The 15,100-nt window shown below is 37.1% G+C and overlaps 1 protein-coding gene across 1 annotated transcript; it reads right to left on the reverse strand.

The window, feature by feature from the left end:
• Positions 1 to 7,852: 7,852 nt before the first annotated feature.
• On the reverse strand, positions 7,853 to 14,872 carry LOC111536824 (E3 ubiquitin-protein ligase Topors-like). Its single transcript, XM_023203351.1, is given in 3 exon segments — positions 7,853 to 7,989; positions 7,992 to 10,292; positions 14,806 to 14,872. Coding segments are annotated over 2 exon segments (2,166 nt in total). The 5' UTR covers positions 10,021 to 10,292; positions 14,806 to 14,872.
• Between the last annotated feature and the right edge of the window lie 228 nt (positions 14,873 to 15,100).

Below are 15,100 nucleotides of genomic sequence, written 5' to 3' on the forward strand. Positions count from 1 at the left end.
TTTCATTTCCTGATTGTTCATGCTCTGAGCTCCAATCATGCTCATTACTTCACAATTTTCCATTTGCCCTCCTCTTTTCTCTGACTCTTTGTGATGGTAGATTTTAGTGTCACTTTGAATGGTCTAAGGGGTACTCAGATGGCTGATTTCTGGGTGTGTCTGTGGTGGGAGGGTGAGGGTGGTGTTTCCAAAAGAAGAGATTAACATTTGATAGACTGAGTAAAGAAGATCCACCTCACCAATGTGAGCAGGCATCATCCAATCTGTTGAGGCTGGAACACAACAAAAAGGCAGAGAAAGGGAAAATTCCCTCCCCTCCTTGACCTGGGACATCCATCATTCCTTGCCCTTGGCCATGGGATGTCCTGGTTCTTGGGCCATTGGACTCTGAGACTTGCACCAGCACCCACTCCCTGATTCTCAGGCTTTTGGCTTAGGACAGGGAGTTATACCATCATCTCCTCTGGTTCTCAGGCCTTTGAAGTTAGACTGAATTATTCCGCTGACTTTCCTGGGTTTCCCATTTGCAAATGGCATAACGTGGGACTTGTTCCGCCTTCAAAATTCTATGAGCTAATTCCCATAATAAATTCCCTCATATATATCCATGTATATCCTACTGGCTTTTCTTATCTGGAGAATTCTGATTAATACACTCAATTAATACACTTAATTTGTAGTGTGCTAATTCTTGTGTTCAGACCAACCTGTGTTTTCTCATATGATAAACCTTTAATAATGACAATAGTAATAATAGCTTGTTTATGCTCTTTCTCACTCTCTCTCCTCTCCCCTGCTCACTGCCCCACATATAAATGTATGTATCTACCACTATGTGCCAGGCAATGTTTTAAGAATTTTACATTTTATTGAACCCTCATAACTACCCTTTGGGTCAGATACTATTGTTATCTCCATTCTATAGATGAGGAAATTGAGCAATGGAGGTTCCAAAAGTTGACCAAGTTCATATAGTTAATAAGCACAGAGTAAGGATTTAACTCCAGGTAGTCTATCCCTGGAGTCCATGCTTTTAGCCACTGTACTATTCTGCTTCCCTAAATGCTTTACAAAATCTTAATGGACTTCGTAAACATACTCTACCAATGCATTTCTGCCTTAGTATATGCATTCGTGTGTGTTTCATGTATGGAATATCCATCCATTTTTACATATACAATGTAAAATTTATATAGTGTTCGTGTATTTTTTCTAAAAATAAACTCATTCAAGTAGTAATAAATAAGGAATAACTATTTAAATTCATTAATTATATTTTATTTACACTACTGTCAACCTCAAATTTTTGTTTGACCTGAAATCTTATTTATTATAGTCACCACTGTCGGCTACTCCTTGATAACAAACTTATTTAAAAATTTTGGTTGAATAATAATTTATGGCTGGCATTCACTTCTAAAACTGCTATTTTAAAGAAGTGATTCTCAAAATATTCTGCATATAAAGCACCAGGGGATAATATTAAAATTTAATTTGTGGTTTGGGTTGGGGCCCATGATTATGAATTTCCATCAAGTAGCAAGTATCTTTTGATATAGTACACGAAGACTTTCATGTTAACATGTAAGTGATTATCTATCTATGGGCATCCTTTGGAATCTCCTTGGGCTTTACTTTGCCTGGGTACAGTTGATTGACTTTCAGGTTCAAATACAAAAGAGTGATAAAAATGGATCATGTTGGATTTCATGGCAAGGGTCATTTTTGAGTCACTGTTTCCTCATGATGCCTCCTACAACCACTGATCCTATTCAATTCATATCTAAAATTTTGTTCTGTATCCTTCATCATCAGTTGTTTCCAGTCAGCATTAACTAAGCACTTTCTATGTGCTAGGCTGGTCCTTTTCTTGAAGAAGTTCTCATTCTTAAGGGAAGGATATAGGGAGAGTGAACTCAGACATGCAAGCTGAAAATAGCAAAATAAGTATTTTTGGTTTTACAATAGAAGTTCGAGGGCACAGGCTGGGTACGGTGGCTCATGTCTGAAATCCTAAAACTTTGGGAAGGTGAGGCAGGCAAATTGTTTGAGCCCAGGAGTTCAAGACCAGCCTGGCAAAATGGCGAAGCCCCATTTTTACAAAAAACACAAAAATTAGCCAGGTGTGGTGGCACATTCCTGCAGTTCCAGCTACTTGGGAGGCTGAGACAGGAGGAGGTTGAGGCTGCAGTGATCCATGCTCACATCACTGCACTGCAGCCTAGATGACAGAATGAGACCCTGTCTCAATTAAGAAAGCAAACAAAAGAAAAGAGGGGAGGGGAAGGGAGGGGAGGAGGAGAGGAGGGGAGGGGAGGGGAGAGGAGAGGAGAGGAGAGGAGAGGAGAGGAGAGGAGAGAAGGAAAGAGAAGTTTGAGGGCACAAACAAAGTGATTGTTCACTTCTAACAGCTTGACAGTTGGGAAAATATAAAGTAAAACTTCAAAAAGATTCTGTCCCTTAAATGGATTATAGCAAGTGTTCTCTAAACAATAGAGGAGCAAAGACTTTGGAAGCTAAGAAGTTAGCGTGAAGATGGGCAATGGCCTGACCTGATTCAGAAACTGACTTGCTACTGGTATTGTTGAATTTTAATTAAAAAGAAAAAAAGCAAAGAATCTGCTGTAGTAGAGACTGGGAAGGTATTGAAGGGTTAAGCAGGGGAGTGATTGTCACTGCCTTGCATTTATGCACCTATTCTTCTGACTTATAAGTATATAGAAACAATAAGTATATATGCATAAGCCTCATATCTCAAAATGTTTTTTGTAATATGCAAACTAATATTTATAACATATTTGTTTGTTATGAAGCCTAATATTAAAATATACCTGTCAACCCACCATTCAGCTTTATACTTCGAATATTACTGAAACTCTTGAAGCTGTGTTCAGATACTTTCTAATTTACATTAATGAATAATGAGACAAAACTGCACGTGACAGCATTTCCATACAATGTTCTAAAATTTTACATTGGAGCACTTAATAACGTGACAAAATTTCTTATCAGTCCTTAGTTGTAAAATACTTTCAGCTGCTCAATAGTCACTTTGATGTGAATAACTTAATTAAATCAAAAATCGAAGGTTTATAGCATATTCAAAATGGAAAGAAATCTAGAGATCCTCTAGCAGAGTGTTTCCAAGTCCAAATTGTATTACAGTCCAATAAACCACTTAAAAACCACTATAGACCTCAATAATGTGACAAAGCAGTCCACATGAGCATGAAAGATGAGCCCAATCAAAGCCACTGGCACCGAGAAGGGTGAGGAAGGCTCAGATGCAAGGCAGTAGCATTGTTTTACAGAACATCAGATCAGTGGTTCAAAAAGGGACTGAACCAATTACATTTAACTGAGGTGATAACTGAATTGCAGAGAAGTTAGCTTATCCTATATCATACAGTTCAACAATACCAAACCAATTAGAGAAAATATGTTTATTGAACAACAACATGGAAGACACTGGAGTAAGTGTTGTGACGGAGACGCATTTTGCCTAAGACAAGGAAGTTATAATCTATTTTATTGGTAAGAGATGATGTGTGCAGATAACGGTGTGTTCCTGTGCATGATGTATATGTATGTATGTCTGTGCTTGTGTGTTTGTCTACCAGAACACATGGGTGGAGGAATGGATCGAAGCTAAAGGATTCTCTGTGCAACAGGAACCAATGAAGAATTTTAGGCAGGCAAATTACATGAATAAATGTGTAATATTAGAATGACAGAGCCGGGCGCGGTGGCTCACGCCTGTAATCCCAGCACTTTGGGAGGCCGAGGCAGGCGGATTCACGAGGTCAGGAGATCGAGACCATCCTGGCTAACGTGGTGAAACTCCGTCTCTACTAAAAATACAAAAATTAGTGGGCATGGTGGCGGGCGCCTGTGGTCCCAGCTACTCGGGAGGCTGAGGTACGAGAATGGTGTGAACCCGGGAGGCGGAGCTTGCAGTGAGCCGAGATGGCGCCACTGCACTCCAGCCTGGGCCACTCCGTGTCAAAAAAAAAAAGAATGACAGTAGCAGTGTGGATGATTACCTGGAGAAAGACAGCCCATACTCAGGAGGGAAAGAAGTTAGGAGGATACTGTAAGTGTTCCACTGTGCACAGGTGGAAAGCCCTTTCTAAGCTGTATCTGTGGGGATTGATAAATTCTCATTAGTTAAAAGATGCATAATGGAAAGCTATAAGTATTAATAATTCATTCATTTTTTTATTCACTCCTGACAATGACTTTCAAGTATCTTCAGACACCTCATTTCTCCTTACCTGCTTTTTATTAGACAGATAAAATATACCTCAAGGAGTATCACTCCAAAGAGCACTAGGGAGTCAAGGACAGAGATAAAAACTGGCCCTGGACCTCCAAGGTTGCAGCTGACTCACACGCCATAGAAGATATTGTGTGAACTGAGCCATAGGTATTGAAAATCAGTCACCTGCCTACTCCCAGCTGGCTGAGATGAACCCCATTGGCATCAAAAGGACAATTCAGGGTGAACTTGGGAAAGAGGAATTGGTTTTTATCCTTATAAATAAATAGAAGTGACCCTTTGGCACCTCATCCTGTATGATTATGTTAGTATTCTGGAGTTTGAATGAAAAAGTGCTCTCAGTTTCAGAGAAGACTAGGTGTTTAAGGGTTATAAGTATTTCTGAGTTAGATTTGAAAAATTCAGTCAACCAGAATAAGCTATAAAAAGGCAAAGCATTGGAAGTTAGAACTACAGTTTTACTCTCAGCTCTGTTGCTTGTTATGATATAATCTCTTTGAAACTCATTTTCCTTGTTGACAAGATAAGCGTAATTAATCCAACCTTACTCACTTTTTGTGATAGTAAAATGACGTAGTGTTTGTGAATGTGTTCACCAGAGGATGTGAAAGATGGTAAAAATGGCAGCAACATCTAAAAAGTAGGTGGTACCAGGTTGTGGTTTAAGATCATTTACTCGAGTTGGGGCCATCTAGGTTTGAGTTCAAACCACAACATTTACTAGCTTTCCTCATTGATAAAATGTGGATTAAAGTACCGCCTCATAGAATTTGTATGTGTGTGTGTGTGTATCACAAATAGTAAACTTTCAATATTTGTTATTGTCACGGTGTTTTCATTAAATATATATTCCCATCCATGAAATGCTCTTTCTGTATTTAATGGTATGACATTTTTGATTGATTAGAAAATGTATTTGAGTCTTTAATGAGTCTTGACATCTTTGAGATAGACTGAAATTTAGAAAACATCCAGTCAAATTTTTCACATTATTGGAATCCAGCCAAGCATGAACACTTCTAAGGATGAGAATTCCTTTTCTCCATTGGCCTGTTTCACCACTCTTAAAGCAACCATATGGCTAGTCTAATAGGAAAGGCTTTCTTTGATTAAGGAGAAATCACCTTCCTGAAACTTTATGCTTAAAAGAAGCCAGATTTGCTCTCCAAATTATTTACAAAAACACACTTTCCTTTAAAACAATCATTTGTGTATTTGAAGACATTGACATGTCTACTTTGCTTTTCTTTACCAAGAGAAATTCTCTACATCTTTGAATGCAGCCTAGCATTACTGGCTCACAAGTATACTTTTGACTACAATAACAGTTTTACTTTCTTTTTTATAAACTGCTGCTACACTGTGGTGTTCTGAACTACTATAAATTGATTTCATGTTTCTAATTTCAGGACTTTGCATATATTTCCATGAATCTCTACCATGAAAGGTTTAGCTAATGGTTGATAGCAGAAAGCTCACCTAACTTGATAAGAGGTTACATACCAAAAAAAGGGGAAATATGGCAATGTTTACAACTAAATTTACTGGAACACCTATATTTCTGTCACTTGCATTTTCTAAGATTTCTTTAGAAACGTGTCTTTATTCTTTTTCAAAAGAGTTAAGAAAGTAAATAAAATTCTATTTAAATATCACAAATTTGAATTTTGAGTCCTGTGCTAACTTTAGGTGCTCTGTGACTGCTGTGGACTCAGCCTGGTTTCATGCCTGTTTACAACTTGGCATCAGCTTCCCTTCTCAGCGTATCTCTCAGGGTTTTCCAGCTACACTAGAAGTGGAGTTCTAGACAATTTCATTTTTCTTCCTTTTCTTCAGGTCTCTCCTTTTTCTTGATAGCCCTTGCCAATAAATTCATCTGGTAAACTCCTACTCACCTTTTAGGACCATACCCATATATGACTTCCAAAAAGTCTTCAGAAACTTCCCCAAGACAATTATTGCTCCCTGTTCATTCTCTAACAGACTCCATTGTGCCAATTCCCAGTGCCTTGCTTGATTGAAAGTGAATAAAAATCCTGATTGAATAAAGGAGGCATACAGGAAATGTACTGACACAATACTTAGGGAGGGTTAAAATAATACAGCCACATAAAAGATAGAATGACAGCTTGGGTTCTAGAAGATCCAGGTCCTACTTCCAAGACTCTCTTCACCTGACTTGTCTCACTTTACTCTGTTACCTTTCTCCTGTCTTACCTCAAACTGACTTTCTCATACTGAGAAATACAGCTCTTGATAGTATTAGGTTGGTGCAAAAGTAATTTTTGTCATTACTTTTAATGGCAAAAACTGCAATTACTTTTGCACCAACTTAATATCTAAACATTAAATTTCTCACCATGTGCTAACAGGGAAAAAGAATGACCCTTTTGTTCAGAACTATTTTGACAAATACCAGGGAAATACTATATTGTGCGGCCAGGGGGGCAAAATACTGATTAGCTTGGTTTAAGTAGCCATCATCATTGAGCCATGGTACTATAGATGGAGAATCAGAGTTATCTAATAGAAAAAAAAATATAGTATCTAATGAAGACATCTGGATGTCAGGGCATGTGGAGGTACAGTTTTCGAGAAAGGGTGATAGTAAAAAATGTGCCAAAAATTCCACAGATGCTCATTTTTACATATTTATTTACATCTGTTTTGGTAACTAGGCTGTGAAATACTTTAAGGCAATGCCTATACCTTAAGACAGTGACCCTGCCTTTATTTTCCAGGGACTAAAAATGCATTAGGTCTAAAACCTAATAGACCTCAATAGATATTATTATTTTTTAAATAACTGATATTGTTTGGCTCTGTGTCCCCATCCAAATTTTATCTTGAATTGTAATCCAAATTGTAATTCCCACATGTTGAGGGAGAGACCTTGTGGGAGGTAAATAGATTATGGTGGCAGTGTCCCCATGCTGTTCTCATGATAATGAGTTCTCATGAGATCCGATGGTTTTATAAGGGGCATTCCCCACCTTTGCTCTGCACTTCTCTCTCCTGCTGCCATGTGAAGAAAGATGTTTTTGCTTCCCCTTCCGCCATGATTGTAAGTTTCTTGAGGCCTCCCCAGGCATGCTGAATTGTGAATCAATTAAACCTCTTTCTTTGCTAAATTATCCAGTCTCAGGCAGTTCTTTATAGCAGTGTGAGAACAAACTAATACAATAACACATGTGTTTAGTAACATACTTATGAATAACTTGTGTTAGGAAACATACTTTTATTTTTAGTATAATCTTCAGGGTGTTTGGAACTTTGAACAGTCAATATTTACAGTTAAATCTAGAAGCAAAAAAATAAGTCAAATATTTTAATAATTGATTTCATAAGAAAAAATGTTGGGAGAAATATTTACATATATGACCAATTTAATGATTTGCATTTGTCTACAAAGTCAACTTTGAATTAATAACCAGGCTTTTACTTTCAGTTATAAAGTGATGGATAAATCTTTTCAATAATGTTTTTAGATTATATTCATACCCTTTGAAAGTATGAAAAACTAGCTTGGTGGCTAGTTTACTAGACTGATTTACCTTTTAAAACAATTTTCACCTATGTTTCTGATAGTGTGTTTCTTTTGTATTCTTCCTTGACCCAGTGAATATTCTGAAGATTCAAATGCTGTTTTGTGGATTTGCCTCCTGCAGGAGGGTGAACACTCAGACCACTCATTTGGCTTATATCATCCGATTGACCAGTTCATCATTGACATCCTCTGTGATGTGTATGTCTGAATAATGGCATTTGGTTTTTCTGTGCCTAGCTGCTCTGGTTCTTCCAGCTCTAGGAAATGTAGTTTCTTGCTTTATCTCCTGTTTACTTGGGGATCTGTATTCCTGGAGATGTAGGCATGTGGCACTGTTACAGTGTCTTCCTGCTTGGGAAGCACCTTCACTTTTAGAAGGACACTTGGGTCTCTTCCCAGCAGTTGAAGAAAGCTTCACGTATTGGACTGTGGTTGAAGATGGCCTCCCATAGTTTGATTCATTGCCGTGTGCATGCTTTTCTTTTGAGGGCTCACAGCATATATTCTGGGTGAAGTGTTCACTTCTGTGACTTCCTCTCAGAGAGAGATTACTCGATTCTCTGCTTGCAGATCTCTTTCTAGATCCAACACACCAGGATTTGGATCTGTGAGTATTGGACCTTGATCATCTTTGGATTCTTCTCCTGGAGTGTGAACCAATTTCTACAGATTGGGAGAGTTGTCTACACTTCATCCTCTTTTTTCTGAAAGAACTCAGTTTCCTGCCATCTCTCTCAGGAGAAAAGGCATTTTCTGAAATGCAACTCCAAGAGGGGTCTCTCTCTCTGGATTTGCAACTTTTCAAGGATCTTTCTCTGGACAGTCTTTGAAAGGTCTTTGGTGAAGGATGTGAGTATTTGTTATTTTCTTCTTCTTCTTTCTGAAAGTTTATCTTCTGGCCAAGGCTCAAACCCTTTCTTTCTCTTAAACTATATTTCTGTGGATGAACCTGATTAGAAATTGCGGGGGTACTGAAGGTTTGTGTGGTTGTGTCACTCTTTCCCAGATCGTGGACATGATCAGGAAACAACTTTATCCCTTCTGTCTTTTTCTCTTGAACTTTTTTTTTGCAATTCAGTAAGCCTGGGCACCTTTCCCTTGGAGTATCCCAATTCTGGAGTATATTATTCATAGAAATGGTGCTTTTGTGGTCGCCTGATTCTGCTTTGTCTTTGAGTCCACCATAGATTTTGCTTACTGTTTCATCATAGACTGGTGGGATTTCAGATTTCTTCAAGGAAAAGTTACCATTTGGAAACTGTTTCAAGCCTGACAGGGGCCTCTCCTCTTTATCCCATTGACCCTCAGTGTTTTTAGATTGCTTTGTATTATGTCGAGATATCAGTAGAGTGTGATCCTTAGGCAGAGGTGAAACAAGAGCTGATACAAGGGGCTTCTTGTTTACATATGGTGAAGCAGCAGAGCATTGATAGATGGCTTGCTGGTCATAGGTATCCATGTTGTAAGGTGAATGAACAAAACTAATAAACTCATGTAGGAAATGGTGAGTGTGTTGTAGGAGATAAGGTTCCAGGAGGTGAATGAAGGACTCACTGTCCAAGTCATATTCTGTCATGTGATGGAGGATGGTGGTTAGGATGTTCTTCACTGTGTAGCCATAATTTCCATAAACAGCTGTTAGTTCCCGGTTCAGCCATGGAACCAGCCGGTGTAGGCAACCAGGGTTTCTTTTAAAATAATTAGCCGTAAAGTGCTTATGAGGTTTGTAGCCTCGAACATGCGTCACCCAAATTCCAGAATAATACAGAGCTCTTCTGAACTTCATAACCACCTGATCTCTAAAGTAGCTCAGGGACATGGAGTTTGGCTGGAACTTCCCACTATCCCCAAACTCTCTCAGTAACTCTTGGATAGTCCGCTCTGTCAATGGCTTGATTTTCCTTTTGATATCCTCAAGGCTCCAAATGGGATGATTGTTTTGAGAAGAACCCACATAGCTTTCCTCATCTGAGGGAAGAACTGCTGAGTCTTCTTTGTTATCACTCTCTGGCTTGGTGGGACAACACTGAGAAGGAAAGTACTGCATGCTAGAAGAAAGCATGGATTTCTTCCTTGATCTTGAATGTAAAGAGCCATTACCACTCTCGTGGGAACAGGGGTTCCAATCAGACTCATTCTGAGGACCCTCCGAACAATTAGGACACTCACAGTCAGATGAGAGATCTAATGACATTGCTGTTATATTGGATTATATATTTCACAGTCAAATACGAGAAAGACTGGCTCAAATCAATTCCTCACTTGCCATGAAAAATGTCTTTTAAAAGCACTCCATTAATGTTTTCATAATACATTTTATCTCCATGGAATAAATGGAGAATAAAGTTAAGAAACAAACTATTCCTCAAATTAATAATAATGTGCTCATAAAACCCAATGTAGATAAGGCAATGGGGATACAGGCATAGATTTTCTTTTTCTCTCTCAGATTAGTTGTTGCAAGCTCTGAAAAGCAAATTAGAAATAAACATCAAAGTTTAAGTACTATATTCTTTGATTTAGCAATCCTAATTCTATAAATTTAATCTAGCTGTTGGAACCATATATATGGAACTTATATATGTGTGTGTGTATATATATATGTTGACTTTATTTTTGTAACAACAAGAAACTGAAAACAACTTAAATATCCATCAGTAGGGGACTTGTTAAATAAATGATATTTCATTCATAGTATTTAATATTATACAGCCATTCAAAACATGATGCAAAGAACATGTTAATATAAGAAGATTGCTGAATACATTTTTAAATTAAAAAGCTTATATAGAAGTATGAAAGACTGTTATAAACTCTTAAACAGTAAGCATTAATTTCTGTTAGCATTATGAACTCCAAACCTGAAAAGTTTTTCTATTAGGAATAACAAAATAATGCTAGCTATAATAATTATGTATATACATACACACACACATATACGTGTGTGTGTGTGTGTGAGAGTGTGTGTGTGCGTGCATGTATGTGTATGCTAAGTTGAGAGGAAATAAGCAAAATTGCCAGACATTAAAGAACCAGAGAGAATTAGGAATCCAGAAAAGGAAGTGAGTTCTAATACCGCTAGTTATCCATATCTGGTGTTCTTGAGCTTTAATTCTGATAGAACTGATAGCTGCAGATGATCAGAGACAAAGAATGGATTTTGTTGAAGGTTAAATATTTAATAGGAAACCCCTCCCTAAATCTGTGTATCCAAATGTTTACAGTCTCGCAAAAAGGCGAATTTGAAAAAACAAAAAATCACCCCACAGAAGAGTCAACAAGAACTCTTAGAAGAGCTATAACTAGAAGCAAGTCAGTGTGTTTTCAGACTAAATTCAAACAATCAGTTTTCTTAAAAATCTCCAGAGCATAATTTATTTTGAGTTCCATACTGATCCCAGGCAACTAGTATAGGCAAACCCAAATTTTCTCTGGAGGAATGCAGCTTAAACCCAGGTCTCATGACACATTTCCCATAAATTAGTTCACAATCAAAAATCACCAACAAACAAAAAATCAGTCATCATATGCATTAGTCCACAGAAATAACAGAGCAAATTTGGCTCCTAAAGGAACTGGAAAATTATACACAGAGTGTGTTCAACAAATAAAGGTGTTTTGAAAGTGTTATCAAAAAAAAAAAGAGTTATAAAATATGACAAAAGGGATTTGAAACATAACTAGAGCATTTCAAGAAATAAAAATATAAATATTGAAATTTTAAAATGAATGGATAAAATAAATACAAAATAGACATAGATGAAGAGAGTTATTAGTACATTAAGATGGAGATCTGAAAGAATGCATAGAATGCATCACAGAGAGAAAAAGATATGGACATTTGGAAGATAAAGACAACTTTTAAGTAAGACTGTTTAAGATGTTTAGGAAATAACAGAGAAAATGAAGGAAAAGTGATATTCAAACATATCTAACAACTTTCTGGAATATGTAAAATATGTAAATCATCAGTTTCAGAATTATGATAAATTCCAAGTATAATAACTAAAAAGAAATCCCCTCTAAAATAGATCAAAGTAAAACTGTTGTACACCAAAGATGAAGTGACTGCCCAGTTGTAATTATATAAATCAAACAAGAAAAGACTATATCTTCAAAGTACTGATTAAAGCAAACCTGTCATCTTGGAAATATATATCCAATGAAAGTGCCTTTCAAGGATTAGGTCAAAATTTGAATTTTGAGAGAAAGACATTTGTGAGAAACTAAATCCCAAAAAAGTTAAAGACCAACCAACCCTTTCTAAAAGAACATGTGAAAGATGTAGTTCAGAAGGAAAATTGTACAAAAATGACTACAGAAAGAATTGATGAGATGAAAGACAAAATGGTAAACAAAAATGGTAAACATATGGATCAATCTAAGCAAGACATGTATAAAACAACATTATAAATGTCGATATTGTGGGATTAAAATGAAAATAAAGCTCCAATATAAAAAAAGTTGGAAGGTGAGTAATTGAACTCAAAACATTTTAAAGATTTCGTTTTATTATGAAGCTTAAGATATGTGTGAAATTTAGACATAGTTAAATACATGTATTAAAATGTCTACAATAAACACTAAAATAATAGAAATGGGCTACATACAAACTTGTAATAAGGAGAGACAGTGGAATTAAAGAGGAAAACATCAATGAAATTCAATATAAAAATAAAATAAGCAAGTCAAATAATGAATAAAATAGAATTTCATATGTAAATTTTAAAATAATAAATATAAAATTTAAATGGACATTCTTATGGGGCAAAACTACTTATAAAGAAATCAATGGAATTGACAAACTCTGAAATGAAGATAATGTTTCTTACCCGGTGTTAGAGAGGGAGATAAATGCCATCAAGAAGAGACATGCAGAGGTCTTCAAAGGTGGTAGATGTGTTCTATTTCTTAGCCAAGGGGGTGGGTATTATGCATTTATTTTATTGTTACTATTTGAAACTTACATATGTTACACATCTTTTCTAATATTTAATTAAAGTTTTAATTCAAAAAGATACACAGCACATGCTTGGATATATACAGAAAATTTCTGGACAGCTATACAGAAGATGCCAATATAGATGTAGATAGTTGAATTTGATGTAAGGACAGGAAAACAAAGCTTACATGTAGTTTCCAACTTATACAAAAAATGTAATTTTTTAAACCATTCACAGGTATTATTTTCCTAATTAAAAAACTAGCTAAAAATAAAATCATATATCACGTAAAATACGTCTTGAAATCTTGGTCTACACATTTTGAGCATTTTGGGCTGGCATGTTTGATGAAAAATTGCTCACATTTTTAATAGTTAATATTTTTCATTTAGTTTGACTTCTCATTATCTTTGACATTTTTCCATGATAGAATCTACTTCTAGTTTTTTATTTTTATTTTTTGAGACAGAGTCTCACTCTTTCACCCAGGCTGGAGTGCAGTGGCACCATCTTGGCTCACTGCATCCTCCACCTCCCAGGTTCAAGCTATTCTCCTGCCTCTACCTCCTGAGTAGCTGGGATTATAGGCACCTGCCATCATACCTGGCTAATTTTTGTATTTTTAGTGGAGACAGGGTTTCACCATGTTGAGCAGGCTGGTCTCGAACTCCTGACCTCAGGTGATCTGCCTGCCTCGGCCTCCCTAAGTGCTGAGATTACAGGTGTGAGCCACCGTGCCTGGAAAACTTCTAGTTTTTTAACTCATAGAATACTAGAGTTGGAAAGAACTTCAGAGATCATATTGTGTAGTAGTTTTCAAGGCTTTTGAAGGCAAAGAACTCTTGTAATAAAATCATACTGTGCAACACATTAAACATAACTCAGTCCTGTCTCTACCTCCCAACTTCCTCAGCACTGCCCACCTCACCCCATGCACGGTTCTCCAATACAGCTCCACTAAATTATTAGGGTCACAATGGAGTTTAGCTTTACAAAACTCTTGTCTACTTCACATCTAACTAGTGCAGAAATCTATATAACCCGTAGCAGATTGTTACCTGGTTTCTGTTCCAATTCTGCCTCACAACTTTAGGTATTCTTAGACATGGTTCATTCCATTTCACTGCAACTTGGTCTAAGGATAAAGTTTTTCCTTGCTGCTAGCTAAAATCTTTTGTTATATAACTTGAAATTACTAGGCCAAACTGTGTCCTGGCTCAAATTTCCCATTCTTCCCTCTAGCCACACTAATTCCTTCCACCAAACTATGAGAGCCTCTCACATGTGAAGGCAGTTAGCTTATGGCCCCACACAACACAACCCTCTGACCGTAGCAACTGGGGTCTCTGTCCTGGCCGCCTCCATTTGGAACTACCTTAGAACCTCTTCCATCTGTGCCCTTTCACAGAGGGAAGGAGCTGATGAAACTAAGGCTGTCTGTACTCCCTTTTCCCCATAGATGATCCTTCTGTTTTCTAGAACTCCTAAATTTCTTGCCTAAACAGTCCTTCTACGGCCTGCACTAACCTCATTCTAGGTCTATCCTCAAGGGCATATGACATGGGCAACATACACAAACCTAGAGTAGAGAAGTGGACATGAGGTGAGTGGATGGAATTTGTGAATGGAGACTGGAGTGCAAGAAGCTACTTATGATGCTAGTTATAAAAGGGACAGGATGCAGATAATGAGGTTTTCCATTTGTACTTTTACCCCAACCCCCACAAATATTAAGAGCAATCCTACTCTCAAAACTTTTATTTTTCCAATCTTTTCATTTCTATTGACTTTGAGCTCATTTTTATGATAGCTAATCCAATTCCTGCTAATACTAGGTTGCCAAATTAAAAATAACCTCTGTCTAGATCCCTCCAAGTTAAACAGTTTTAGTGAATTATTAATTTTTAAGCAAATACAGCCAAGCTGATTGCCTAACTTCCATCCCTTCTGTTGAGGTTTCAAGCCATCCTTTCCAGAGGTAATGCTTTCACCATGAAAGTAAAAATGACAGAAATTACATTATTTAGCAAATTTACCTCCTGGAGGGTTTGGAGGTATCCGCAGTCATTTGAGCCTTAGCTTGCTGGATTAATTTGGTTGTAGTGGATCACCTACACCTGTTTTGTTTGCCTTAGAGACAGAATTTAGAACACAGGGCAAGTTCTGCTGTGGTCTAGGCAAAAAGAGCGCTCCAACTTTTCCATGAAGCTTGGCATATTTTGTTTCCCAGCACTGTCCCAAGTGCCTTTAAGATGCAATCCTGAATAAAATGGGATTCAAATCCATGACTTAGAGGGTGCCAGAACTCTTTGTTTCAGTAGACCAATCAGA

This window comes from Piliocolobus tephrosceles, chromosome 14 (assembly GCF_002776525.5).
Source record: "Piliocolobus tephrosceles isolate RC106 chromosome 14, ASM277652v3, whole genome shotgun sequence".
Taxonomy (NCBI): domain Eukaryota; kingdom Metazoa; phylum Chordata; class Mammalia; order Primates; family Cercopithecidae; genus Piliocolobus; species Piliocolobus tephrosceles.